Here is a 27,333-nt window from a genome sequence, read left to right on the forward strand (position 1 = left end):
CTCTCTCCCCCAGCGGAAACGGCTGCAATAAAAGCTCTGACCTGTCCCACATCCTGGGAGCCCCCCAGGCCCTTGCCAGTCCTGCTGGCGGCTGGAGGAGGAATGCCAGGCAGGCCGGGAGGCGGCGTTTGTCCAGGCCTGCGGGTGGGAGAGGGGGAAACAGGGGCGGGAGAGGCTCCCACTAGGAATATTAAGGCCCATCCAACTCTCCGCCCTCCCACCTCGCCCGCCCGCCCTCAAAGCGACCTGACACAGGAAGGGGGTTGTGGCAGCTGTCGCTTCTTCCCGGGATGAAGATGGCCGGCGGAGGGGGAGAAGCTGTTTGTTTCCTGCTGTGTCCTGCCCGGTGCGGCGTGGGAAACATGCCGCACGGTTGTGCTCCGAGAACTTTCTCGGCCCAAAGCAAAAAAATCTTCCCTTCTCCCAGGTCCCTTCGAGCCATTCCAGGCTCCCGGCCGGCCCCGACGCCGCCCAAACCAAACCACCCCAGCCGGGGGGTTCGCCCGCTGAGCTGCAAAGGCCCCCAGCCTCCCGGCCGCTTCCAGCCCGGTATCCCCAAGTTCTCCTGCCACTCGGGCCTCTCCCCGCAAACAAGGACGCGAGAGCAGCAGAGGGAGAGGCCTTTAATGACCACAGTGCGGTTCTGTCGATTGCAAGCCCTGTCCTACGGGAGACCAAAGCGGGGGGGCACGTACCGCCCAGCCACACCCACAAGTCTATGGTGACGCTGGGGTCCTTCCCGGTCCGTGATCGGAGGGTGCTGAGGGGAGCGCGGCTTGCGGCCATCTCTTCCCGCCCTCGTCGATCAGCGTCAGGGCAGCCAGGCATCAGGCAGGGATCTCCCCAGCTCTCCTGTCCCCGCTGGGGACGCCGGGCTCCTCCCTTCCGTCCCTGCTTGTCTGGGCACCAGCAGCCGGGGCCAGCCCCACCACCTCGCACCGGGGCAGCATCTCCTCCACCAAGATCCGGATCAGCCCTGGGGTGGGCACTGAGGGCAGGTGCGAGAGGTCGAGGCGCCGCAGGTTCCTGGGGAGGGTGACGGGGAGAAGGGGTAAGAACGAAACAGAGCAACGCTGCTTCTAATATCCCAGCCCCTCTGTGCGACAGACTGACTCAGCTCGAGACCCACCCAGCCCCCGCTGGCCCATAAGCCCACGTCCTCCCCTCAACGGATGCTCGACGCAAGGGAAGAGAGTGTCCAGGGCTGGATTTTCTCCCACTGGAAATGCAACGGGAATCAGTTCCACAGGGAGACAGGCACCAGCAAACCTTTAAAACCCGGCCCTGGTCCTTTGGCCTCAGGGGAAGGAGTCGGGTCTAGTGGTTAGAGCAGGGAGAAGTGTGGTCCGGACGCCTGGGTTCTATTCCCAGGTAGTGCACTCCCTGCCCGGGCCTCAGTTTCTCCGCCGGGCGGATGGGGAGCTTGGAAAGTGCTTTGATGTCTTGGGGCGAAGGGGACGGTCGGCGTCTGCAGGAGCACAGCTCCCGTCAGGAGAGGCACTGTGGAAGTGAACCCAGCGCACAGGGCGCCCGCGTGTCTTGGCTGGAAGAGGTGGGCACTGGTACAGTCCTCGGGGAGCCGGAGCAGGCGTCGTTTCCACACACGTTAGGTGAAGACTGAGCGGGTTTCTCCGAGCCCCATTAACGCTGCCTGGCCCTCGCGTTAGCTCCCACGTGGGCAGAACACGCCGTTCTCCCCAGCCAGGTGCACCCGAGGAGCAGCCACCCACCTTCGCGGCACACGCCTGAGGAGGAAGAAAGGGGCCGGGATCTGCCCGCACCACACCCAGGTGATCCGCGGTGACTCATCGGCCCCAGTGGCAGCCTGTGTGCCAGCGTTCCCGGAGACGCCCACGGCCGAGCGCCGCCGGGGGATTTCACCTGAGTGCGACTCGGCGGATCCCCTGGCTGGCGCAGCTGCGCTGTCCGAGGGGCGGGGCAGGAATAACCATCACGCTCCCGGGCTCTTCCCCAGCGCACTCACCCGAGCAGCTCAAAACCCTTTATGGCTAATTAGCCGGGCCGCACAGCTCCACCACAACGCCCTCCCTCCCAGAGAGAGACACTGAGGCACAGAGCGATAGTGAAAGTGAGGGATAGCGCCCAGGAGTTCTGACTCTCCCCTGCTCTAACCACTAGACCCCACTCCCTTCCTAGAGCTGAGGGTAGAACCCGGGCGTCCTGCTCTAACCCCTAGCCCTCCCCTCCGTCCTAAAGCCAGCCTCCGAACCCAGGTGCCCCGATTCCCCGCCCCGCGCTCTGACCACTCACTCGAGTAGGTGGAGACAAGCCAGCCCCCGCTCTGTGACCTGGGGGCACCCAGCCAGCGAGAGCTCCTCCAGGCTGTCCTTGAAGACCTGCAGCCGGGTTAGGGTCCAGTCGTCAACATGGGGGCAGCGGCTCAGGTCCAGGGATTTCAGCGCCGTCAGCTTCACTGCACGTGCGGAAAGGGAAAGGAGGGTGGAGCCGGGGACCCCAAGCCCAGTGGCAACCGGCCAGCTCCCCCCCCCCCAACCCCAATCTCGTTACCCGCCCTTAGTGAGTTCTTCCGAGGTGACCCCCGGAACTTGAATTTTGTCTCCTCCCACAGGAGGTGGCGCTTCCCAACCTACCTCTCGCCCGGTGCCCGCGCCCCAGCAATGGCAGGCGCTCAGCCGCTCTGGAAACCCGCCCCTTTTATCTGTCGCCTGAACGTGCACTCCAGTGCCTAGCAGCGAATAGCTCCAACGGCCGGAGACGGGGCACTAGATAGGGAGGGCTCTGAGCTAATTCTTCCCCAGGTGTCTGGCTGGCGGGTCTCACCCACATGCTCCAGGTCTAACTGATCGCCAGATTTGGGGTCAGGAAGGAATCCTCCACCACCACCACCACCAGGTCGGCTCGGCGGAGACCCTGGCAGGTTTTCCCTTCCTCAGCCAGAGTGGGTGAGGGTCTGTGGCCTGCAACAGGAGGTCAGACTAGATGCTCCCTTCTGGCCTTGGTATCTCTGAGCCCACTACGCGCCCAGGCGAAGAAATGCCGGCCAAGGGTGGTAGAGGAGGTGCGGAATCGTAACTTGATGCAACACAGGCCTCAAAGATCCGTTTGGCTGCTACCAGCAACCTGAAAAATAATCTCTGTGAACTACAACGTGGCCAGATATTCAACATCCACAAGGAAAGCCCCGATTCCTTCTCTCTCCTCCCACAACTCCGGTCAGAGGCTGGTGGATGAAATACAAGTTCCAGGGCAATAAATACCAAACCCTCGTTTTTAGGAGTGGCACCGAGAGACGTAAGCCGGGGCACCGGGTTCTCTCGAGCGTTGGAAGAACTCGGTTTCGATCAGCACAGGTCGATTTCACCAGATGCGATGATCAACACGCAGAGCTCGGCAAAGTGCGAAAAACGCTGCTTGAGCGTTCGATTGACAGCGAGTTACTTCGTCCGTTTTGACACGTGATGCTGCCAACGTGTGATTTAACGGTTCTAAAGCTTTAACTTCAATCTCAGCATTTCCTGCCATTAAGTAACCTTCATCTGATCCCCCCCCTTTGTCTGACCCCCCCAGAGTTTCCCACAACAGTAAATATTCACATCCAGTAAAAAAATTAAAAATGCTTAAAAATAACCATCGACCTTCTCCATCAAACTGATCAAATGAAACCCGAGTCCCGTGAGACGCGCAGAACCGCGCAGCCGCCACGACCCCCGGTGATGTAGAGACCAGGAGACAAGCCAACGGCCTATTCCTGAGCTCAGCTGAGGGACGCTCAGAGACGGTGCAAGTGATGCACCGAATTCCCCAGCACACAGCGGGGTGAAATGCTGCCCCCTGCGACTACATGAGGCGCGGGGCGACAGAATCAGGCCCAGCGGCCGCGGGCGAGAACCAGAAACGAGCCAAGGGGTGGAGAAAATCCACCCCTCCCCCCCGCAGCCAGAGACCAACCCAAACCTGGCTCCACTGATCAGAGACCAACCCCCGGAAATTAGGGGGCTGCGTCAGCTGAAGGAAGAGGGGCGGCCTCCTCCTGCCTCCTCTTTGTCTAGCGGCCGAGAAACCGATGAAAAGTCAAACTCCTCCCCAGTTCAAGTCTTGGCAAGTCCCCGCAGGGCTGATTTCGGCCCAGCATGCTGTGCGTCCCTTACAAGGGGAACCAGCTCTTCCAACGCGAGACGGGAGACCAGGACGGGGACACGAAGAGCCACTGGCACAAACTGCTGGTTACCAGGTGGCTTAGCACCATTGCAACCGGGAGAGGTCCTAGCTGTGGCCCGCGGCCATTCTGCCCTGCATCCGTAACAGGCACCATAGCCCTGCCTTCTGGATGTTTTTAACTCCAAGTCCCACGGCCAATGCTGGCCAAAACCACATCCGGTTTTGTCCCAGTACCGGATGGGCAAGGGGGCAAACCTCATAAGAATGGCCGTACTGGTCAGACCAAAGATCCATGCAGCCCAGTATCCTGTCTACCGACAGTGGCCAATGCCAGGTGCCCCAGAGGGAGTGAACCTAACAGGCAATGATCAAGTGATCTCTCTCCTGCCATCCATCTCCATCCTCTGACAAACAGAGGCTAGGGACACCATTCCTTACCCATCCTGGCTAATAGCTATTAATGGACTTAACCTCCGTGAATTTATCTAGTTCTCTTTTAAACTCTATTATAGTCCTATCCTTCACAACCTCCTCAGGCAAGGAGTTCCACAAGTTGACTGTGCGCTGTGTGAAGAACTTCCTTTTATTTGTTTTAAACCTGCTGCCCATTAATTTCATTTGGTGGCCCCTAGGTCTTGTATTATGGGAATAAGTAAATAACTTTTCCTTATCTACTTTCTCCACATCACTCATGATTTTATATACCTCTATCATATCCCCCCCTTAGTCTCCTCTTTTCCAAGCTGAAAAGTCCTAGCCTCTTTAATCTCTCCTCATATGGGACCCGTTCCAAACCCCTAATCATTTTAGAAAAGGTTCAGAGAAGGGCAACTAATGCCAGTATATCTTTTTTGAGATGAGGAGACCTCATCGGTACGCAGTATTCGAGATGTGGGCGTACCATGGATTTATAGAAGGGCAATAAGATATTCTCTGTCTTAAAGAAGAGGGCAGTCTGGCTTAACACCCGACACGCTGCCGGGAGCCCAGATCTGCAGCACGCTTTCCAGGTTTGCTGTGCTGTTTTTAACCCCTCAGCGTGAGCTCAAGTCAGTTGACCCAGGCTCTGAGATTCAGCACCACGGGTTCTCCTTTGCAGTGTGGACACACCCTGAGGGGCTCATGTAATCACAGGACTCCAGATGCTGGGGCTTTAAGGACACCACCAAATCTTGCCAGACTCGCTGGCAATAATGAGCCCTCAACAAGATCAGTCCCGAAGTGACCGCTAAACACCGGATCTCTGGGTAACCTGAGACCTGGTCTCCACAGATGGCAGCTTTGTGTCTTTGGACACATCTGATTATTTCAGACTAATGCAGACGGATGGATTAGGTTAATCAAATCATTGCCTGAGATAGCAGCTGCTTCCGACTGCCAGGAAATGGACACGCCCTCCCTCCAGCCATGCGTTACGAAGGATCTCACAGCGAGGTACACACCCCTTCAACACAGCCACCGGGAACTGCCGTAAGGCAAAAGCACCTGCAATTTACTAAAGCTAGTCCAAGCACCAGGCAACGGGCCACCCAGACGCACACCATGGCTCCAGGCCTGCCTTTGGATCCACCACGGCAGACGCCGGGACCAACACGCACCAGCCGCGGGATCGTGGCCCCGGCCACTCGCGGAAAAGACGGGTACAAGGCAAACACCGGGCAATCGGGTTCTTAGACAAATGAGTCAGGACAGGGATCGCTGGCCCGTGAAATGGGTCTTTGCGGAGCTACTACAACGACAGCACCCAAGTTGTAAGAGCAGGAGAATGCTAAGCCAGACACAGCAGTGACCTCCCGGAAATCAGAGAAGAGAAAAGGGCTTTTCTCCCCATCTCACCCTTCTTTGCTCTCTGGGGTTCTGGCCAGCGACTCCGGCAGGCAGGTTACAGCCACTTCCCGTGGAAGACGATTTCTCAGCCTAAGAAACCCTCAGCACCAGAGTTTACCCAGATCCTCAACCTCCACCTTCCTTGGCTTCCCTTTGTCCATTAAGAATGCGATGTCTCCATTGTGAGCCCAGAGAGGAGCCCGCTACATTACTGCCTCTGACGGGCTCCCAGCCAGGGCACGGGATAAAATATTAAAAGGCACAGGAAGCACGAAGGCAAAGGCCAAAGTGGATTTCAACAGCTCAAAAATTGTGATGCTGAAACGGATGACTAGATTGTAAGAGAGCGTGTGATCAGCTGGTCTGACCTTCCGCGTGCCACGGGCCAGAAAACGGCAGAGCCTTTAAACACACACACCACCTTGATTTCAAAATGAGCAGGGCTGGAGAATCCAACACCCCCACTTGGGAAACTGCTCTAGTAAATTACCCTCCCTGTGACAAATCCACGCCTCTGTTCCAGGCTGAATTCGTCCGGTTTCAATGTCCAACCACGGGCCGTGTCCCACCTTCCTCAGCGAGATTGAAGAGCTCGTTATGAAATCGCCGCTTCCCGTATAGATACTTACGGGCTAACGGCAACACCTCTGAACCTTCTCTTTGTTAAGCTCAATAGGCCGAGATCAGAGAGTCTGTCACTCCAAGGCAGGTTTTCTAACCCTTCGATCGTTCTCTTGGCCTCTTTGGGGACCCCTCTCCCATTGATCAACCTCCTTCCTGACTGGTGGGCACCAGAAGGGGACGCTGGGTCCCAGCAGTGGTCACGCCAGGGCCAGACACGGGGAAAATAACCTCTCTGCTCCGACGGGAGATTCCCCGGTTTATGCAGCCCACGACAGCATTAGCCCTTGTGGCCCCAGCGCCAGGCTGGGAATCACATCAGCAGATAAATAGATTGGTACGGCCCCGAATCACCCAGCATCAGTACGGCACCCTGGGATTAGTTAGTATGAAAATGGCCTGGCCTGTCACTTCCCTGACACACGGCCGCTGTCTGAACCTTTCAGTACCAGCTTAAAGACAAGAAGGGACGGACAGTCTCTGCCTCCAACTAGCAATCCACTCCTCCCAATATGGCCTACAAATTAGACCATATGCTCTATGGTGCAGAGATCGTCTGTGTGTTTGTACAGCGCCTAGCGCCATGGGGACTGGGCCCTGGCGCAGGTGCCCAGGCACTACTGTCGTATAAATGAATAATGATAGCGCCCTGGGATTCTCAGAGGAGAGAAGCATTTCCGCTGCTGTTACAGTAAATGTCTAATCTTTTCTCAAATGTACTAATCTAGTTCTTCCAAGGATATCCTGCAGCAGTGAGTTCCACGGGTTAACTGTATGTGGCCTGAGAAGCGCTCACTCCACGGAGGTGTCCTGGGGACATTCAAGAGCTCTGGGATGAGAGAAATCAGCAAAACTTATCACCCCTGGCTTCATCCTTTGATCTCAAAGCTCTTTACAAAGGAGGTCGGGATCACGATTCCCATTTTACAGATGGGGAAATGGAGGCACCAACACAGCAGCAGAGCTGGGAACAGAACCCAGGTCTCCTGAGTCCCAGTCCGGGGCTCTATCCACTAGCCCGCACTGCCTCCTCCACAAGGAAAGCCACTCTCTGAGCCCTAGCATTTCTGCGCTTCAGAGCGCCCCCAGCTGCGCCAAAGATCCCCCAGAGAAATGCCCTCTGCGGAAGTCCATCGATTTCTCACCTAGGTTATCCAGCCCGTCGTAGTTCAACACGGAGCCCGCGAGGTCGATGGCCACCACAGGCACGTCTTGGAGCTCTACGAAATCGTAGCTGAAATTCCCGCGCTGGTCCACACAGAACCAGGTCTCCTGGCCTTGAAACCTGGAAGGAGAAACACCAGCAGTAGGAGAACTGAAGAACCGGGACTTTGCCAAGGGGATTCCCAGGCCAGACCCACATCCCCGAGGCTTGGCTGAGAGCGTCAATACCTCACTCTTCCTCTGTGGGACAGGACGAAGTAGGCGGCGGCAGCGTTGTCTCCGTAGATGCTCTTGATGTAACCGCAGTACCTGGCAAAATGGGGGAGGGGAGGGAAGAAAGGATCACAACATTTTTCAACACGAAAATGGTGCTTTCCAAGGACTATTATTATTATTTAACCTCTGACCCGGAGCAGGCCCCTGGCGTGCTTGGAGCTGAACACATGCAGCCCCTGCTCCAAAGAGGTTACGATCGACTAGAAATTTTGCCCAGAAATATGCACACGGAGCCCGTTGGTTTCAACCCGTGCAGGTCCAGAACGTGTAAATGGATAAGAGGAGCATGAACAGGTTTTTTTGCTCTGCGTTCGTGCAGCGCCTGGCACAGCGGGGCCCTGATCCACGACGGGGGCTCCCAGTGCTACAGTAATAACAAACAATAGGGTTTGGACTCAAACAACCATCCCAAAGTTAAAAACCACTGGAGAACGAAGTCCCAACAGCCAGGCCAGCTTCTCTCCCACACTCTGCCAGGACCAGAGCAACCTGGAGACTTAATGACTCGTGAGCCGCTAGAACCAGAGACCCAGAAAACCCACTGACCGCGCCATCCGCTGGTAACAGCTTCTAGCCTTGGGTGCAGGCCAAGCCAGCTGCAAACGGCTCTGCAGCTCAGATGCAAGTCCCCTGCACCAGGGTCTCGAACCTGGGCCCACAAGGTTCACAGATGCAGCCACGTTCCAACCCTCCCCTTGCCTGGCATCCCGACCCAGCTCAGCTCCTGGTGCCTGGCTTGTAGTTCCCGACCTCCAGTTTGTCTCCTGCCCTGCCCCTCTGGTCTCCTGCCCCTGCTTCCCAACTTGTGACCGCAGACGCTGGCGCCGACTACTAGGTCAGACTGCCCACGACCCAGTCGTAACAGCTGCGCCTTTGAGTTCGGAGCGCTCCTGAGAAGTGCCACAGAAGGGCTACGTAGTCTTCTTTACAATAGGGCCGGGCAGGGATGGTTTTCAGGCCCTGGGAGAATTTTTGAGATCTGGAAAACGTTTCTCATACAGAATCGAGACAAAAGGGCAAAATCTCCAACACTTTCGCGAGCAGACAAACCGAACAGAAACATGCGGTTTGGCTCGGTGGAAACGTTCTCTTACTTCAGAGACATTTTGCTTCAAGTTTGACCTTTTTACTTTTCTTTTGGTATCAATTAAGTTACATTTCTAGACCAAAAAGTTGCTTCCAAACGAAAAAAATGAAACTTGCCAACTCAAAAGGTTTTTTCAGCATTTTTGTCCTGCTGGGAAATTCATCAAAACTGACCCTTTCCCATGAACAGCTTCGGTTAAAAAATACAAAAATTGGCATTTTTCACTCAAAAAAAAAAACCAAAAAATTCCCTACCTAGCTCCGCTCTAGATCTCCCATGAGCGGTTGGTTCTGCACGTCCCCCTGTAGGTACCCGGCAGTTCTTGGCTTCCATAACCGTCCCATTTACAATCATCAGACGCTCAGAAGTTTCTCTTTTCCAAGAAGTCAGTTGCTGGATCAAGTTCTAGCCATCCCTCTCCCCTCCCACCCCCCCCGCCCCTTCTCGGTTGGGAACACGGAGACGCGGGCTGTACATACGCGTTCTTCCTTCGCAGGTTTCTGTAGCGAAGCGTCGCGCTCCAGCTGACGAGGTATTCGATGTCATAGAACCGGTTGCAGAGGTACTGAAGGATGCCGCCCTTTGAAGGGTCTGGGGAGGCGGCACTGCCGTACGGATGGCGGGCCAAGGCCCTGCATTGCTGGAGCTGCAAGACACATGGTTAATCATGTGAACTCCCAGGTAGTCAATCGTATTTCTGAGGCCGGGGGCTTGGGGCCTGTCAGTGCAAACACCAGAATACAAAGAGACTCCTCTGCTAACGGAAGAGCCCAATTCCTCCCCATCCCACCTCCCAGAGGGCTCTGCTGGTTCCAGGTTAAATGCGGCCTCTCTGCTCCCAGGGGTCGGAGCCTCACGCGTGCAGCAAAGCACGCTGACCGGTGGCGGCCGCACAGGAGACAGTGACGGTCTGCTGGCTACGTCCTGTGTGATCGCACGGCACTGACTGGCACTGGATTTCACACCTCGGACGGCGGCTCACAGTGTCACACCGGGAGACAACTCTGCCAATGCCGAAACAGCTGGATTCCCAGCCCGGGGGAGCGGCTTTATACCTGCTTCTCATTTACAAGGTTCTTTACCTGGGGAGTGGGAGCCAGGACTCCTGGGTTCTAACCCCGGCTCTGGGAGGGGAGTGGGGTCTAGTGGTTAGAGCAGGGGGGGCTGGGAGCCAGGACTCCTGGGTTCTAACCCCTGCTCTGGGAGGGGAATGGGGTCTAGTGGTTAGAGCAGGGGGACTGGGAGCCAGGACTCCTGGGTTCTATCCCAGCTCTGGAAGGGGAGTGGGGCCTAGTGGTTAAAGCAGGGGGGACTAGGATTCAGGACTCCTGGGTTTCTTTCCCAGCTCTCGCACTTTGCCCTTTCCGTGCCTCAGTTTCCTCTGTGTATAATGAGGATAATAATGAGTCTGGGGGTCAAGAAACCTGGGTCCTATCCCCAGCCGGATCACCAACTGCTGCCAAACCTTGAGCAAATCCCTTCCCCAGGCTGCGTCTCAGTCTCCCTACAAGGAGTCGTATCCACCTCACAGCTTCATTCATTAGCTGCAGAACCAGCAAGGACATTGACAGGGTTTTAAAGCCGGAAGCATCTGTCTACAGGAGAGACGCAATTAAAGCAGTGCTCGCTACAGCAAAACACCGTCAACTCTCCTGCTGGAGACGCTTCCTGCAGCCACGGATCAGAGCAGCTGGCCCGAGCTGACCGCAAAGAGATCTTTGTTCCGGCCCTTGCCGAGAAACACCCAACCACACAGCAGCAGAGCGGCTCTGCCCCCCCGTGGATCTCCTGGGCTGGAGCCACAAATGGAGGGTCTAATGGGTCTGGTTTTGCAATGTCATCAGCAAAAAGAGGAGGAGGGGAAAAAGGGCCAGCAGAGAGCTTCAGTAAACCCAGGCAGCTGGGAAATTGGGCTGAAGGCGGGGGGGAGGCAGATTTCCCTGTGCTAAACACGGGACACCTGGTAAAATCCGAGAATCATAGACTATCAGGGTGGGAAGGGACCTCAGGAGGTATCTAGTCCAACCCCCTGCTCAAAACAGGACCAACCCCAACTAAATCATCCCAGCCAGGGCTTTGTCAAGCCGGGCCTTAAAAACCTCTAAGGAAGGAGATTCCACCACCTCCCTAGGGAACCCATTCCAGTGCTTCACCACCTTCCTAGTGAAATAGTGTTTCCTAATATCCAACCTAGACCTCCCCCACTGCAACTTGAGACCATTGCTCCTTGTTCTGTCATCTGCCACCACTGAGAACAGCCGAGCTCCATCCTCTTTGGAACCCCCCTTCAGGTAGTTGAAGGCTGCTATCAAATCCCCCCTCATTCTTCTCTTCTGGAGACTAAACAATCCCAGTTCCCTCAGCCTCTCCTCATAAGTCATGTGCTCCAGCCCCCTAATCATTTTTGTTGCCCTCCGCTGGACTCTTTCCAATTTCCCCACAACATTTCCCCACACACACACACACACACACACACACAGGGAGAGGTTACGTGTGCAGCCGCACACACACATTCCCGTACATCTCTCTCACCAACTGACTGGACCCTCCCTGCCTGACGCTCTCCATCCTCCACCTCTGGCTGGGCCCCCGGGACAGACCTGCCTCTCCTGGTACCTGGCACCACGTCTTCCTGAGGCAACACATGTGGGGGGGGACTTAGGGTCTCACATCTCCCTCCCCAGATTTCTGCCAGGGTTCACACCAGAGTGTGGCCAGCAGCAGCCCCACACTCCCCAGGGGCAGGACCCAGGGCGAGAGGGGGACTAAGCCCCTGCCCAGGGGAGCTGCTGTGTGCCTGTGGGGTTGGGATAGGAACAGGCTGGAAATCGCTTCCCCCCCGCCCCCCCAACGTTGAGCTGCCCCGTGGAGAGGCTGCCCCGTGCCAGCACTGTGTGGGGCTTTGACACACGCAGGGTTCGGCTCTTCCTGGCCAGCGCCCCGGGCCGGAGGATCTTGGGCTTTCCCAGCCAGAGGAGGTGGGGGAAGGAAGGCGCCTGCCAGCCGGGCTGCTGGTGAGCTAAGCGCTCCGACCAGGGGCTGGTTCTCCGCATGGCGCTAGTAGCAAGATGCGCCTGCGGGGGGGGGGGGGGGGGGGGGGGAATGGACCGGGCAGCAGGGCTGGGGGGCGAAGCCGGGAGAGGACAGCGAGAGGGGGAGCACGTAAAGGGCCCATGGGTGGGCAGCAGAGGGAACACGTAACCGGCTACTGCCTAGTGCCTGCCCACACTCACCAGCCACCGCAGCGCGCAGCCAGGGGGGCCCTGCTAGCCGAGAGCCGGCACACAGCGGGGGCTGCGCTGACAGACCAGCAGGGGGAGCGGACGGCCCCACACGCTGCATCTTCGCCCCGTCACCAGCCTTGCACCCTCACCATCGGCCATCAGAGCCCCCTCCTCCACCACCACCACCACTCACAGTTCTAGCCCTCATGGCTGCAGAGGAAAAACTCTGGCCTCAGCATATGCTAGACTAGAGGCTCAAAACCACCCAGCAGGTTAATCAGAGGAACTCCAAACTCATGATTTGAAATGCCCTGATCCTTAAGCCAATCTCCCGCTCTTTGGGGCTCGCCTCGTGATTTTTTAAACGCTTGAGGTTAGCGCTCCTGAGACTCCCACGTGGCTCTCAAATACCGAACGCCTTTCCTTTATTCTCTGCCATTTTCACCTGCCGGGTTAAGGTTTTATAGGTAACTGCAAAAATTAACCAGGCTGCAAAGATTTCAGCCAAGAATCCACTTCTTCACCGGAGGACGTTAATGTCACAGGAACAGGGTGAGGTCTCTCAAGGCTAAAGCGCCCTTCACAGCACCATCAAGGTTTGTTTGCTACCATCCCTGCACGGAGACACAGCTCACCCAGGCGTTCAGTCTCCACATACAACTAATTTAACCGGAGACCACCAAATCGGAGCTTTAGGTCACTTCCAACCAGGGCTGAATCCAACTCTTTGACCCAGCGATGAACAGCGCCAGGTCCCATTCCGGTCGCTCCTAAGCTTGTCCCGAAGAGATCTAGTGACATCTGCTGGCCGGCGCTCTCAGCTCCCTCTTCCCCTGAGGGATTTCGAATTTCAAATCCAATTCCTCCAACCCTCCTCCCTGAGCCTCCCCTTCCTAGCAAAGGCCGCCAGAACGGTTCTCAGCCGCCGTGGACGCACATCACCCACCAGTGAAATGCAGCCCCCTCTGGGCTGGGAAACAGCCGCTGTTTCAAAGGGAAACTGTCAAGGTGATATTTGGCCCCAAAAATATTGAGGGGAGGGTTTCCTAAAAAGCCACTTTTATAAGCAATTCCAAAGGAGGCAATTTTAAACAAACTTTGCATTTGCAGGGGCCCTCCCGGGTCAGTCCACACAACACTGCAACAACGGCTCCTGCAGTGACACTGACTAGAAACCGACATGAAACTGACACAACTCAGCAAACAGCTGGATAAACCTGGCACCTGGGTCACCCGGGGCGGGCGTGGAGAAGGTCTCGCAGGCGGGCTGCCAGCGCTGGGATCTGCTTCCCGAGGCCTGGCTCTGGCAATGAAAACTGCCGCATCGCACCGGTGAAATCTGGACATTCGGGCTGGTATTTGAGGTCGCAGGGACCACCAGCCTTTCCCAGATCCAGCGTCTGGGGTCTTCTCCACGACCTCTCGCTGCTCACCTGACCCCAAGGCAGGGGGCACTATCTCTGCGGATGGTTTTGAGCAGCCTCGCACACACGCGGCACCCCGCAGTCACACGTGCGAGGCAGCATCCCACCGGGCGGCTCCGTTTAGCCAGGCAGGCTCGGGCCCCCCGCAGCATGCACCCCCCAGGCAATGCGGAACCAGCCCCCCGATGTGCCAGACCCCGGCGGAGCCAGAGGCAGTGAGAGCGGGAGGGTCCCGGACGCCGAGCCGGCCACGGCTGGCACAGGGTTTGCGACGCGCTCTGACCGGGGCAGTTCGCGCCGAGGAGCCCGCCCAGGTGATACGTGAGCAGGGGGGCGCTATGGGAGCAGGTGCCACCTGCAGCAGTGGGGCATCATGGGGGGGGGGGACACTGTGAATCAGGGGCATTATAGGGCAGGTGGCCCACGCCGTGGGGGGGCACTGTGGATCAGAGGGATTACGGGGGCTCCAGGGAGCAGCAGTGGGGACACTGGGGTGGGGGGTTATGAGGCGGGGGAGCAGGGGAGATTTTATGGGGGTGGGGGGGCAGGGGGAAGGGGGGTGTTATGGGGGCAGGGGGGCCCAGGATCCAGGCAGTGGGGGGACATTACAGGGGCCCCAGGGGGCAGAGGAGGTGTTATGGGGCAGGGGGGGGCCAGGACCCAGGGACTGGGGACCCAGGGGGTCATTATGGGGCAGTGGGGGCGGAACAGAGGCGGGGGGGGCATTACAGGGGCCCCAGGGGGCAGAGGACCCGGGGGGGTTATGGGGCGGGGGGGTCCCGGGTCACTAGCGGGCGGGAACCTGCCCCCCCCCGGGACACTCTGCGGGGGGAGGGGCGAGTGGACGCCCCCGCAACCTACCGCCCTGGGCGCCGCCATCTTGGATCGACCACGTGACTCCAGGCCCCGCCCGCCGAGCGGCCGGACCCTTCCCCCCCTCTGCGTAGCCCCGCCCCTTCCTTTAGCCCCGCCCCTCAACCTTCCTGTCCCCGCCCCCTTAGTGATTGGGGAGTCCGGTGGCTGCAGGGGGGGCGGGGCTGGGAGCCAGGACTCCTGGGTTCCTGCCTTGGCTGGGGGGGGGGAATCCTGGGCGCTATTTGCAGCTCTTACTCCTTGTGCGCCCCTGAGCCACTCGCTTCCCCGCTCCGTGCCTCAGTTTCCCCCACACACACCTGCCTGTGGGACGCTCTCTGTGCCACTGTCACGCAGCCCAACTGCACCCGGCCGGTGGGTAACGGCCCCGCTGCCCGGCTCTCAAACAAGGGGAGCCCCCCAGCACCAACCCCCAGCTGGGCCCTCCGCCTCGTGTGGGGTGCAGTGGGCGACACGCAGCACAGCGTGGGGCCACCGCGCCTCTGTTTCCCCTGGAGTCCAGCTCCCCAGCCGGTGCCATGTGCGGGCAGGGGCCTGCGTCTCGCTCCTCTGAGCCGGGGGGCATCCAAGCCACCCACCTGCGCTCTCTTATAAGCATGTGCGCAGACTCAGTGCCCCCTTCAGACAGGTTGGGGGGCCCAGGAGCAGGCAATGGGGTTTCCTGCCCAGCGTGTGTGGTCTTTCCCCTGGGAATTTCCGCCCGGGTGATCGAGGGAGTCGCTGGAAGGGGCAAGCCGGGTGGCCGCGTGCCAAAGGGCGTGGGGACGGGCTGCTTCACCTGCGAACTTTGAGCCCACGCTCCGCTGCATGCCTGGGAGCCTGGCGCGTTTATTACCCTTTGCCAGGCAGTGCCCAGAGCCGCTCCCCGCGCCGGAGGCCCAGCTCCGTGGGACAGAGGGGAAGGGAATCGGTGCTGCAGCTTTCCCGATGGCTCGGGGGAGCCTGAGAACCGCTCGGTAGCGCTCCCGCTCGCTCGGTAAGGAGGGTCCCTTCAACTGCCCCGGCGGGGCTGGAGAACGGTGGTCAATCGCCGGCCTGTCCTTCCGTCCCCTCCTCCCTCGCCCGGCAGGACGCCTCCCTCCCTTCCCACAATCAGTGGCGCAAGAGCCTTCTCCTTTGCAATCCCCCACCAAACGCAACCGACTCCCGGCTTCCCCCTCTAGCCCCGGCCATGCTCCCCCCACTCAGGCCCTTCGCTGTCTCTTCCCCCTCCCTGCAGCATCCCAAGGGCTCTGCTCGGGTGAGACGTGCTAGGAGACGTGGGCCATCCACCTCAATTCTCCTCGGCCGGAAGGAGGGGGTGGTCAGGAGGGATTAGAGGAGAAAAACTTGGGAGGGGAGAGCAACCCCCTGTGCAAAAAGCCAGGGGTGACAGCCATAGTCCACGTCTGCGATAGGGCCCTTTGGAGCATGACCCTGTTTCAGGGAGACTCTAACAGAGGTTTCCCCGTTTCCCAGACACCCCAGGCCAGCCTCTGGCACCCCGATGGCCGAAAGCCGCTGGATGGAGGAAGAGGGGTCTCTCTTCAAGGGGCTGCCCCCGCTGCCTAAAGCGCTCCGCACCCCCCACACACATGGCCCTCCGGCGGCAGGGGAGCGCCAGCAGGCGCTAGACGCGCGTGGGACAAGCAGCCAAAGGGACAGCGCTCTGGGCTCCAGCCTCCAGGCCAGGCTCTCGTGGGTGCGGAAGGAGCTGGTGAGTTCAGACTGGTTTTTCAGGAGGGGTGCGGTGCTGGCGGGCAGGCCCCGGCGGCGGACTCCTAAGGGGGTAACTGGCGGCAGTAGAAGGCCGTTATCTTCTCTGTGGACCTGCCACTAGAGGGGGATGGAGGCGCCCGCTTTGCCGGCGGGTTTCACCGCTAGCGATTGGCTTGACAGGAGTGTCCCAATTCCCGGTCGCGGAGGGGAGCAACCTCTCGTGGTTACAGCCCTTTCCTTTCCCTTCAACGCCAGCAGCCGGGTTAGGACAGGCCTGGGCCAGGGTTCATAGGTAACTCTCCCCGCCCCATGAAAGCCACCAGCCATAACTCCCTCCCTCTCCTCCCATCCCAGCTCAGCCTGCAGGAGACCGACCTGGCGCTTCTCCGGCAACTGGACTCCAGCGCCCAGGAGATCCAAGACCTGCGGGACCTGCAGCTGGAGATGGAAGAGTTCTTTGGCGAAGGGGAGCCGCTGGGACCAGCCACCTCCTCCCACTGGCATCTCTGCCCCTTGAAACTGAGCGGTGGGATGGAGGGGAAGGCCTTATAAACCAAGCGGGTGAAAGAGCTGATTGGCTAGATGAACCGTCAATAGCCTAGATGCAGGGGAGGGACTGCCCTTCTCCACAAAGGGTTCTGGGGAGGGAAGCCCTTTATATAACCCGTGCTGGGCCCGCCTAGGGAGTGGGCATTACTGGGATGGACAGGACCTGTAGGATGGAAGATCCTGGGCCTGTTATGAGCTATCCGGGGCACTTTGGATGGGGAAATGGACGGATGGGATGAGACGGAGAAGGAGCCCATCGTGTTCTTTGGTTTGGGGTTTTGTTCCCTCCCACCCCCCGCCACTTTCAAATAAAATGTGTTGGTCCTTTTCTTTTCTTCTTGCCACTTCTTTGAACTGGACCTTGCCGATTTGTTTGGAGCGTTTGGCGCCCGCGTTCTGCTCCACCTGGTCCCGCCCCAGGAACTGAGTGGATGAGAGAGAATCGAATGTGATATTTCTTGTGCGGCATTTCTGCCGTCGCCTTTCTCACGAGTCACGTGCAGCGAAGAAAAATCAATGGGGGTCACAGGGCATTGTCCTCCCATGTAAAGGGGGCAGAGGAGAGAGATTTTTTTTCTAGTGGGGGGGCGCATGCTGTCTCTCCCTATGGGGGAGGGCACAGCCCCTTCCTCCTGGGGGGGAGACCTGATTCTGGACTGAGTTCTGCCATCCTGTTACGGGGGAGAGCCCCCGGTCCCCAGCTCTGCCGTTGCGCCCAGAGAGGTAGGTGCAGAGAGGGGCATTGGGGGGGTGGCAGTGGGAGAGGATGTCTCCATGAGAAACTGGGTGTGATTCTCAGTCACGCCTGGGCCCCTCTGCACTCCTCTTGCAGCGGGGCAGAAACAGACGAGAATTATGGGAAGGGACGCATGGGGCTCCCCCAGCTGGGGTAGAGTTGGGGTGACGGTCCTGAACACACCCTGCTCCCAGATCCGGCAGAGAGGGTGGCCGGAGCGCACTGCGCTGTGGCTATTCTCTGCCCCCCAGGAGGCGGAGTTCAAGCTAGAGCAGCCCCAAGGCTGCTGTAACTGACACAGGGTCCAGAATATGGGGAGCGCAAAGGAGGTTTAGGAGCAGGCCCCACACTGGTCCCCTGGTCCAGACCGAAGCAGCGAGAACCTGCCCTGCGGGGTATCCCTAGGGGCTCTGCACACCCTGGTCCTGATCCTGGCGGTTGGAGCCTTGTCAGACAATACGATTTACACAGTCAGACCCAGCAACGGACTAATCCTGCTTCGTTCGCCGCAAAGGAGCCGACGGCTTCGCAAAAACGTCTAAAAAAACCCCATCTTTCATTGGATAAAAGAATTAAAGGATCCAAACCAACGCAGCAGGGAGATGAAACTGTCCCCAGAAAATTCCCAGGGGTTTGGCTGGCCCCAGCACAGCAGATTTCTCAGTCCCCCCCTTTGTCCCCGGATCATGATTTGTTGTGTGTAGCGGAAGCAGCGGGGAGCCCCCATCGCGGCGCCGCTGCGCTGGTTGCTGGACGAATGCCGAGCAGAAAGCTAGCCCCTGTTCCGACCAGCTGGCAATCAACGTAAATCTCTGCTGGAAGGAAGATCTCGCCGCGTCCCTCCGCGGGCGAAGTCCGCGCAGCGTCAGCGGGCGAATGGCTTCACGCCCGGAGACTCAGGGGGCTGAAGGCGCCTTCCTTGCCAAGCTCAACCACTCGCCAACGTGGTAGTCGATCCGCTGCGGAAGTGGGGAGGGGGACACAGGGAGAGAGCTGGAGGGACCCCGCCAGGATACGGAGATCCCACCCCACTGAGCCCCTCATGCTGCCAAGGGGCTTTGGGTGACACTCAGCTCAAAGCTCAGGTCCTGCACGTCGGGGGGCATTTCACGCTCAGGTGTGGGACCAGCCCCCTGAGAACTCCCCCACCCCCAACGCAGGGACCGCCCCACCCCCCACCTGGCATAGGGGGCAGATCGGGGGCATGGCTGGAGCCCACTGGCTCTGGCTATTCCCTGCCCCCCGGGGCCTTCATGAGGTGGAGCGTGCATTAGAGCAGCCCTGGGGCCGGGGGGAGTCACTGGAACTTATCAAGAGGTTGTGGGGTTCGAGTCTGGGTCAGTTCCGATTCCGTCCCCACTGGGCTCTTACCTCCCGGGCCAAGACGAGGGGCAGGGGGTCGGTGGGCCTGGAGGGGTTCATGTTGGCGCAGTGGGAGGTCCCGTTGATGAGGATGGCCAGCTCCGAGCGCGACTGGTTCTTCAGGACGCTCAGGGCATGCCAGGGGTCGATGTCGCCTGGGCGGGGGCGAGAGGAAAGGGCGCTTAGCTCCGGCAGGGCATGGGGAGGTGATGCCAGGCCGGCCCGCGGGCCCGATCTCGCCGACTGCCCCCTCCCCAGCTGCCCCCCCCGTCCATACCATTCACAAAGAGGATCCTACTGGCCTTGGGGTGGTCGGCCCCGTAGTACTCGTTGGTGAAGGTCACTGCCTCCCCGACGCGCTCAGGGCCGATGCCAAACACCTGGGAGCAGAGGTCGAGCTGGGCCGACAGCGTCAGGAGACGGGAGAAGGGGCAGGTGGCGTCTTCGCAGGTCTGGTCTGGAGCAGGGGGGACGGGGGGAGACATCAGCACCGTGGCTCTTTGGGGTGCGCCCCCCACCGAGACAGACAAAGAAACGGGGCGATCGGGCGGAGAGGGGAGCCGGGGCGGGGGGAGCCGGGGTGAAGGGGAAGGGGATTCTCTCTCGAGGCTGCAAGACGCAGCCGAACCCCGCGGTCGCTCTGCGTCTCGACCTCCCCAGCCTGACGCCCCCATTTCCAGTCGCCCCGTCTTGGGGCAGGGACTGAGGGGGGACTTTAAGCCCCATTTGTTCTCCCCAGATTCTGCCCCGGCCCCTTGGGGTGGGGGGATCGCATGGGGGGCAGCAGGAGGGACCGACACCCCCCCCCCCACACACACACACACACAACCAGCTTACAGTATCCGAACTCGGTGCAGGTCTGGAAGTACCACTGCCGCTCGCCCACGCCGCTGAGCGTCAGGTTGGCGCTGCGCAGCTCGGCCAGGGCGCGTTGGTGCGAGTTCTCCATGCAGGGCAGCGCCATGCTCTCCAGGAACCCCTGCCATGGGAGGAGACGCAAGGGAGGGTCAGCCAGGGCCACCCCCGCCCCTCGGCCCCGGGAGGGACCCATCTGGCTCCGTCTCCAGCGGCTCTGGCACATGGGACGGGGCCCCCCCTTTGTTGTTACAACAGATCGACAGGAGGGGGCACCCGCAGCAAACTGGCGAGGGGGCAGGAGCCCTCTGCTTGTAGCTGACCAGGGAGAAACTGGGCTCCCACCTTCCTTTAGCCCCTCGGGAGGGCTGTGCCCCCCCACCACGGTGCATCATGGGAGATGTAGTTTCAATGCTTCAGTCTCTATGGGCTAGGCTTCCCAGCTGGACTTCATCTCCCATAATGCACTGCAGTCGCCACCCCCCCCCCCCCCCCCCCCAAGGCCGCAGTGCATCATGAGAGATGTAGTTCTGGTGCCTTGTTCTTTATTGGCTGGACTTTCCAGCTGAACTTCATTTCCCATGATCCACAGAGGCCACTGCCATGAGGCACCACCTTCCTCCTCCCCCAGATTGTGGTGCATCATGGGAAATGTAGTTCCAGTGCCTCATGCCCCCCACTCTCCTCTATGGACCAGCCTTCCCAGACAGACCTCATCTCCCATGATGCACTGCAGCCACCACCTCTCCGCCACAAGACTGTGGTGCATCATGGGAGATGTAGTCCAAGCAGGAAGCCCGGCCCACAGAGGAGAACAGGAGCTGGAGGCCACCTGAGCTACGACCCAGCTCAGCAGTGACGGTCCCTGGCCCCTGTGTGCAGCGAGCGCGCTGGGTCTCAGCCAGGCTGGATCCAGACCCCCCTCCCCCCGCCTTACATTATTGACGGCGATGAGTTTCTGGTAGGGGGACCCCAGGCCCGTGTCGGTCATGATGCCGCAGAGTTTGGCTACGGTGCCGCCCTGGAATCCCTCGTTGTTGTACTGCACGGCGCCCATGAAGATGTCGGCCAGGTTGCTGGCGAGCTCCCCGCGGTCGTCGGGCTCCGTCAGGGGCCCGCAGGAGCGGAAGTCCTTCTCCAGCTCGGACAGCCGCCCAGCGTGCAGCCTCTGGTCCAGGGTGGAGAAGGCCTGGGCCACGGCCTCGCGACACTGCGGGGGGAAAGGAGAGGCACTCGCTTGCCAGGGCGTTCGCAGCTGCAGGGGATTTTGTCTGGTGGGTTAGATGTGGGGGCTGGGAGCCAGGACACCTGGGTTCTATCCCCAGGTCTTGGAGGGGAGTGGGGTCTAGTGGTTAGAGCAGGGGGGGCAGGGAGTCAGGACTCCTGGGCTCTCTCCCCAGCTCTGGAAGGGGAGTGGGGTCTAGGGGTTGGGAGTGGGGGTGGGCTGGAAGCCAGGACTCCTGGGTTCTCTCCCTGGTTGTGGGAGGGTACAGGGCCTAATTCTCCTCTCATGGACACTGGTGCCAGCCAGGAGCAGCTCCTCACATGCCAACGGAAGGACACTGGTGTGAGCGGGCCCAGAACGGGCCCAGTGGGGCCGGGTGTCGGAGCTGGGGGGCGGAGAGCCCTAGACGTCAGAGATGGGCCGCGCACACCAGCTCTCTCGGAGCGTCCGATGCAATGCCGGGGGCGGGGAGGGGACAGGACACACGAATCTCTGGGATTTCCCCCCGCGGGACCCCAGAACCCGCCCCAAGCCATTCACCCACCTGGGCAGAGCCCCCCACCACCGGGTCCGACAGACTCGCCGCCACCACCTGGAGGAAAGACAGACACGACGCGACGGGTTAACACAGCCGCCTGCTGGGAAGGCACCGAAAGGGTTAACTAGGAGTCACCGGGTCCCTCCCCTCGCCTCGTGCCAGGCCCCTTCTGCAGCCCCCCAGCCCCCTCTGCAAGAAGCTGCCTAGAGCGACGGGAGCTGGGGGGCTAGTCCTGCAGCCCCCAGTCCCGTCCATGACGGCGGAGCTCAGGGCAGGACCCACAGCCAGGGTACAGCTGTCGGGGGGGGGGGCGGGGGTTGACGAAGAGAGAGCTGCTCTGAGGACACCCCCCTCCCCCAGGTGAAAGGGGGGGTATGGAAGCTCCCCCCCCCGCCCCCGCGGGCGCCGCCCGCTCACCTGGTTGTAGCCGGTGAAGTCCAGCTGGGCCCGCACCGGGGCGGAGGACGCGACAGCGGCGAAGACCAGGTGGGGGAACTAGGAGAGGAGAGAGAGGAGGGGGAGATGGAGAGAAACCGGCTCCGCCATCGCTTCCTCTGCCTGGCGGGAAAATCCATCCCCCCTTCCCACGACCCCACAGGAGCAGGGGGATGGGTGGGGGCTGGGCTCCCCTGGGGTGAGGGGGTTCTGGGGTAGACCCCAGGACTGGCTTAGTCCCCCCTGCTGAGTCCTCCCTCCTCAAACCCACTAGACCCCACATCCCTGCCACAGCTGGGAATAGAACCAGGAGTTGGGTCCCCAGCCCCCCCCTTTATCATGCCTCCCAGCTCTACCCCACTAGACCCCCTCCTGTCCCCTCCGCGAGCTGAGGATAGAACCCAGGAGTCCTGGCTCCCAGCCCCGTGCTCGGACCGCTAGACCCCAGGCTAGCGCCGTCTGGCTCTGTGTCCCCCTCTAGTGGCTGGATCGTGTATCCACTCTCATGGGCCATTCCCGGCTCTACACCAGAGACGTGGCACCGGTCTGTGCTTTCAGACCCCGAGGACGTGGGTTCGATTCTGGCGGGGTTCCAGCAGAGCCCCACGCACTGACAACCCCCCCCGGTGCCTCCCAGGCCGGTACCTTGAGCCTGAACCAGGCGGCGAGGGAGCCGGGGTAGGAGCCCCCGAAGCAAATCCAGGTGTTGTTCCGTGTCAGGTTATACTTCTGAGTGACGAAGAGGTGGAAGGAAGCCAGGTCAGCCAGGCTGCGACGGGACCGAGGGGGAGGGACCGAGAGAAAACCCCACACTGGTGAGCGGAGCACAGAGCTGGGACCCCGGGGTTCCCCCAACCCGTGTGACTCGCAGTCAGACCCCTGGGAGGGAGTCAGTGTAATCATCCCCATTTCACAGAGGAGAAACTGAGGCACAGAGTGGGGCCGTGACTTGCCTGAGGTCAGAGAGCAAGCCTTTGGCATAGCTGGGATAGAACCCAGGAGTCCTGGCTCCCAGCCCTCCCCCCTGCTCTAACTACTAGCCCCCACTCCCCTCCCAGAGCTGGGGATAGAACCCAGGAGTCCTGGCTCCCAGCCCCCCCCGCTCTAACCACTAGACCCCACTCCCCTCCCAGAGCTGGGGAGAGAACCCAGGAGTCCTGGCTCCCAGCCCCCCCGCTCTAACCACTAGNTCTAAGCCACCAGAGCGGAGCTGGGAGAAAACCCAGGAGTCCTGGCTCCCAGCGCCCCTGCTCGAACCACCAGCCCCCACTCCCCTCCCAGAGCTGGGATAGAACCCAGGAGTCCTGGCTCCCAGCCCCCCTGCTCTAACCACTAGACCCCACTCCCCTCCCAGAGAAGGGATAGAACCCAGGAGTCCTGGCTCCCAGCCCCCCTGCTCTAACCACTAGACCCCACTCCCCTCCCAGAGCTTGGGAGAGAACCCAGGAGTCCTGGCTTCCAGCCCCGCTGCTCTAATCGCTTGGGCACCCCGCGATACTGAGCGCAGCGTGTCCAGCCCCGCTCCACAGCCCCGCCCAGGGACTCACGCCTGCTGGCTGGACAGGAACCGGAGGCTGGCGTCCTGCAGGCCGTCTGGGTTGATGCTGGCGCCGTAGAAGCGATGCTCCAGGGCCACGGCCAGCGCGCCGTATTTCTGAGCCATCTCCATGTGGTGCCCTGGCCCCAACGCTGGCGTTAGGGACAGGGGAGCCTGGCAGGTGCTGAGCCCCCCCTGCCCGGTCACCCCATTGTGGGCACCTCTCCCAGGTCCTTCCCCACCCCCCTGAGCCAGCCAGTCCCTGCCCTGGGGCCGGATGGGAGCCGGCGGCCCCTAGAGGGGACAGGTCCCGGGCCCCATTCCCCACCCCCCTGAGCCAGCCAGCCCCTGCCCTGGCCCCACTTACCCGCCAGCACAGAGACCTGCGACAGGGAGCTCTCGCCCCCGATGTACAGGAAGACGGGCCCGGCCGGGCGGTGCCAGAACTCCTCATTGATCCAGAACCTCTGCGGGGGGAGAACAGGGGCCAGTGGGTGCGAGGCAGCGGGATCCTGCCCGGGGCAGCTCGGGGAGCCCCAGCAGGCGGGGGGGGGGGATCAGCGCACAGGGCAGGTGCACGTGTTTCACATGGGGATGTGCACACCTGTGCACCTCTGGCCGCTGGCACCGCCCTGGCAAGGCCGGGGGGATCCGCTCGGCCCGTCTCACCTGGTTGAAGATCTGCCCCTGCTGCCGATTGAAGTGGTCGAGGGGCTGGCGCAGGGAGCCCTCGCTGGGGGAGCGCCAGGGCGCCGGGCGCAGCAACCGTCTCCGGGAGACCGTCTCCTTCATGGCCTGCACCTCGCGCGCCCGCAGCACCTGCTGCTTCAGCAGCCGGAAGTTGCGCCCTGGGGGGCAAAGGGAGGCGGGGGTGGGGGGGCCGGTTGTGATCCAGCCCCCCCCCCACCCTGGGCAGGGCAGACCCAGCACCGCTCCCCGGCTGGCAGGGAGTCACTGGGCCTCAGCCCCTGTGGGTCAAAGGAGCCAAACCCATCGGCCAAGCTGGCCTCGACTGGCCCTGAATGGGTCTGGGGCACTGAGCCGCCCCCTAGAACGGAGTCTATGCAGGGCAGGGGGGAGGTGCACGGGGACGGGGGTCCGTGTGCGTGTTGGGGGGGATCTTTGCCCAGTTCCCTTTCCTTGGGCACAGGCGAAGGGATCTAGTCTCCAGGGGTCTCTGTCCATCCGTCAGTCGGGCTAAAATTGCATTTGAAGAAGTGAAACCATTTAGCTCAGCAGAAGGGGGGGGGGCGGACAGGTCACGCACGGAGCTGCTTCCTGGGGGGTCACATGCAACCCCACCGAGAAATGCCCCCACCGCTGCTCCCAAGAAGCCAGGCTCAGCAGAATGTGATAGGCAAAAGCTTCCCGCAACGTGCTGGCTACAGAACCCACTCTCCTTCGGAGCTGGAAACAGGACCCAGGAGTCCTAGCTCCCAGCCCCCCCTGCTCTAACCACTAGACGCCACTCCCTTCCCAGAGCCGGGGATAGAACCCAGGCGTCCTGGCTCCCAGCCCCCTATCCGCTCCCCTACTAGACCCCACTCCCCTCCCAGAGCTGGGGAGAGAACCCAGGAGTCCTGGCTCCCAGCCCCCCTGCTCTAAGCACTAGGCCCGCGCCCTAGCAGGAACATGTGTACAGGTTGTGATCCCAGCAGGGAGGGACAGGCCCAAACAGGAATCCAGGCTTTCCAAAATCTTGCCTCCAGGCTGCTAAACAATGGAGATCCGACCTGCCCCTCCCCGCACCACTTCACCTCAACTGGGTGTGAACGCCAGAGCCTAACAATGGGACCATTAAACCCTGATCTCATCAGGATTTGCTTGGCCTCATTGTGAGTCCACCCTGCAAGCCCCCCATACTGCTTCCCCTCCCCCTTCGCAGCGACCCATTTCTCCTGAAGGATCCCCACGCACTTTGCAGACCGTGCATGCACTCAATTCGCTTAGCTCGACGCCAAAACGCAGCCGCCTCTGGGGTGAGGCCCAGCGGCTGTTAACATGCTCACTCAGCAGGGAGATGCAGCCCCCTCTGAGACAGAACGTGGCCCCCATTTAAACAGGGATCCCTCACTCGGCACAGACATGCAGCCACCTCTGGGGGCTGGGACGCAGCAGCTGTTTATACAGGGATCCCCCAGCGCCAAGATGCAGCCACCTCTGGGGTGGAGCGCGGGGTTGTTTATACAGGGATCCCTCGCCCGGTGCCGAGATGCAGCCACCTCTGCGGTGAAGCGCAGGGGCTGTTTATACAGGGACCCCTCGCCCGGTGCCAAGATGCAGCCACCTCTGGGGTGGGGCACCGGGGAGCTGTTAAACAGGAACCCCCCAGGATGAATTTAGGGAGGCAGAAAATTATCCTAAACAAGCCACTGAGGTGACATCCCCCCATGCCGGAGCAGCCCTGACCCAGCTTTCCCATCCCGCCGGGCAGACCGTAAACATGGCTCTCCCTGTGGTGTCTGTACAGCGCCTAGCACCGTGGTGCCCGGCGGCTCACAGGGGGGCTACGTCCATCCAGATCATTAACCGACTCACCTGCCTCCGCTAGGATCAGCAGCGACAGGAGCAAACCCAGGGCCCAGGGAACCGGCCGCCCCATCTTCAGCCCAGCTCTCAGACAGCTTCCTGGTCGCCTAGCCGGAAAACTTCCTGCCGGAGGCCGGGGGGCCACACACAGAGCTGGCAGAGAGACCGGCTTCCTAATCCGATCCCCAGCTAGCCCCACAGTCACTAAACCCACTTCTTCCCCTGGCCCCTCACATGATCTACTGCCCTTGCCCCTGGCCTGGCCCCACAGCGAGTTAAGGGGTGGGGCCGGGGAAGAGGGTGTGAACTTTCACTTTGCAGGCAGCACCCGCCCCCTCTGGTGTAAGGGCCGGCCCTTCTGTATCTGAGAGCCCCAGGATACCCCTCCAACCTCTGTGCAAGGGCTGCTGGAGGTGTTTGGGGGGACTGAACCCCAATCCACCCCCCTGCTGTAGGCACGAGACCCCCCCCTTCACAAAACAGGGCACAGAACCCAGGAGTCCTGGTCCCCGATGTAACCACCAGACTCTGCCCGGAGCTGGGCATGAAGCCGGGAGTTTCTTCAAATCTGGCCCAGGCCCAGGATTTCAGTGGATTTTACTGACATGGGAAGTTTGTGGAATCTGCTTTTTTCCCCGTCGTAAAGATCATTCAGGACAAAGCACCCAGAGGCTAAATTGCTTCCCGGACCCGCTTTCTAACGGGGTTTTGGCTCATACACTTAGTGGTGGCTTTGGTGTGAATTCCCAGAAAGCCGCACGCGGGGGCCGGACAGCAAGTGCCGTCCGCCTGGGGCCGACGGGCTGCGTTTCTCACCCGCAGAGGCTGCGTGGAAGTTGTAACGTCTAGGCAGAAATCAACCCTTAGCCCACGGAGCAGGGGCTGGGGCTTTCGGAGTAAGCCACACCATTAGATACATCATTAATTGTCTTTAAATATTCACACGACTCAGTCGTTCGGTCTGAGTCATTCATCGCTCCGCTTCGTTACCAGCAAACACAGCCTGTACCTGAGATTTTACCGAGTTTGACCCACACAGGAAGTTTGAGCAATGCGTGTTGTTCCACCGCTTAGATCCCTCAGACCACGACAAGACGGACACGGAGGCTACATTTCGCAAGGGGCCCCATTTCAAGTGACTCAGTCATAACCTGCAAACGGCTGACCCGATTTCTCTGTGACTTCTCCAAATAATCCAGCCGGCAGCCAAAGAGGAACTGCTGGGTGCCGTGG

The 27,333-nt window shown here is 60.5% G+C and overlaps 2 protein-coding genes across 4 annotated transcripts; both read right to left on the minus strand.

Annotated features, from left to right (window-relative positions):
- Positions 1 to 611: 611 nt before the first annotated feature.
- On the minus strand, positions 612 to 16,896 carry DMAC2 (distal membrane arm assembly complex 2). 3 transcript variants are annotated; one of them, XM_034792567.1, is made up of 6 exons: positions 16,710 to 16,896; positions 9,595 to 9,761; positions 7,981 to 8,061; positions 7,734 to 7,873; positions 2,272 to 2,434; positions 612 to 1,026 (listed from the first exon to the last, which is right to left on the minus strand). In XM_034792567.1, the coding sequence occupies exons 1-6, from the start codon at positions 16,836 to 16,838 to the stop codon at positions 828 to 830; spliced, it is 879 nt and encodes a 292-aa protein (XP_034648458.1). In that variant the 5' UTR covers positions 16,839 to 16,896; the 3' UTR covers positions 612 to 827. The 3 variants fall into 3 exon arrangements, with proteins under 3 accessions (XP_034648458.1, XP_034648457.1, XP_034648456.1); XM_034792566.1 differs by lacking the exon at positions 16,710 to 16,896 and adding an exon at positions 14,625 to 14,689; XM_034792565.1 differs by lacking the exon at positions 16,710 to 16,896 and adding an exon at positions 13,564 to 14,152.
- A 1,256-nt stretch (positions 16,897 to 18,152) lies between these two features.
- Positions 18,153 to 26,396, minus strand: PRSS16 (serine protease 16). Its single transcript, XM_034792959.1, has 12 exons — positions 26,110 to 26,396; positions 24,241 to 24,419; positions 23,939 to 24,038; positions 23,582 to 23,711; positions 22,680 to 22,803; positions 22,017 to 22,094; positions 21,606 to 21,653; positions 20,774 to 21,046; positions 19,819 to 19,960; positions 19,259 to 19,438; positions 18,991 to 19,136; positions 18,153 to 18,578 (listed from the first exon to the last, which is right to left on the minus strand). Exons 1-12 carry the CDS (start codon positions 26,171 to 26,173, stop codon positions 18,516 to 18,518), a joined length of 1,527 nt encoding a protein of 508 aa, XP_034648850.1. The 5' UTR covers positions 26,174 to 26,396; the 3' UTR covers positions 18,153 to 18,515.
- Between the last annotated feature and the right edge of the window lie 937 nt (positions 26,397 to 27,333).

Source organism: Trachemys scripta, chromosome 16 (assembly GCF_013100865.1).
Source record: "Trachemys scripta elegans isolate TJP31775 chromosome 16, CAS_Tse_1.0, whole genome shotgun sequence".
NCBI lineage: Eukaryota > Metazoa > Chordata > Testudines > Emydidae > Trachemys > Trachemys scripta.

Bases quoted from the DNA above. Each gene is read 5' to 3' on its own strand.
- DMAC2 (XM_034792567.1), bottom strand. From the start codon at position 16,838: ATGCCAGTGGGAGGAGGTGGCTGGTCCCAGCGGCTCCCCTTCGCCAAA. The intron at 8,062-9,594 runs GTATGTACAGCC...CCATTTTGCCAG, and splicing joins AACCTGCGAAGGAAGAACGC to GTACTGCGGTTACATCAAGA. The intron at 7,874-7,980 runs GTATTGACGCTC...TTCTCCTTCCAG, and splicing joins TCCCACAGAGGAAGAGTGAG to GTTTCAAGGCCAGGAGACCT.
- PRSS16 (XM_034792959.1), bottom strand. From the start codon at position 26,173: ATGGGGCGGCCGGTTCCCTGGGCCCTGGGTTTGCTCCTGTCGCTGCTG. The intron at 24,420-26,109 runs GTGAGTCGGTTA...TTTGCCCCCCAG, and splicing joins GCTGATCCTAGCGGAGGCAG to GGCGCAACTTCCGGCTGCTG. The intron at 21,654-22,016 runs GTGAGCGGGCGG...TCTTTCCTCCAG, and splicing joins ACTTCACCGGCTACAACCAG to GTGGTGGCGGCGAGTCTGTC.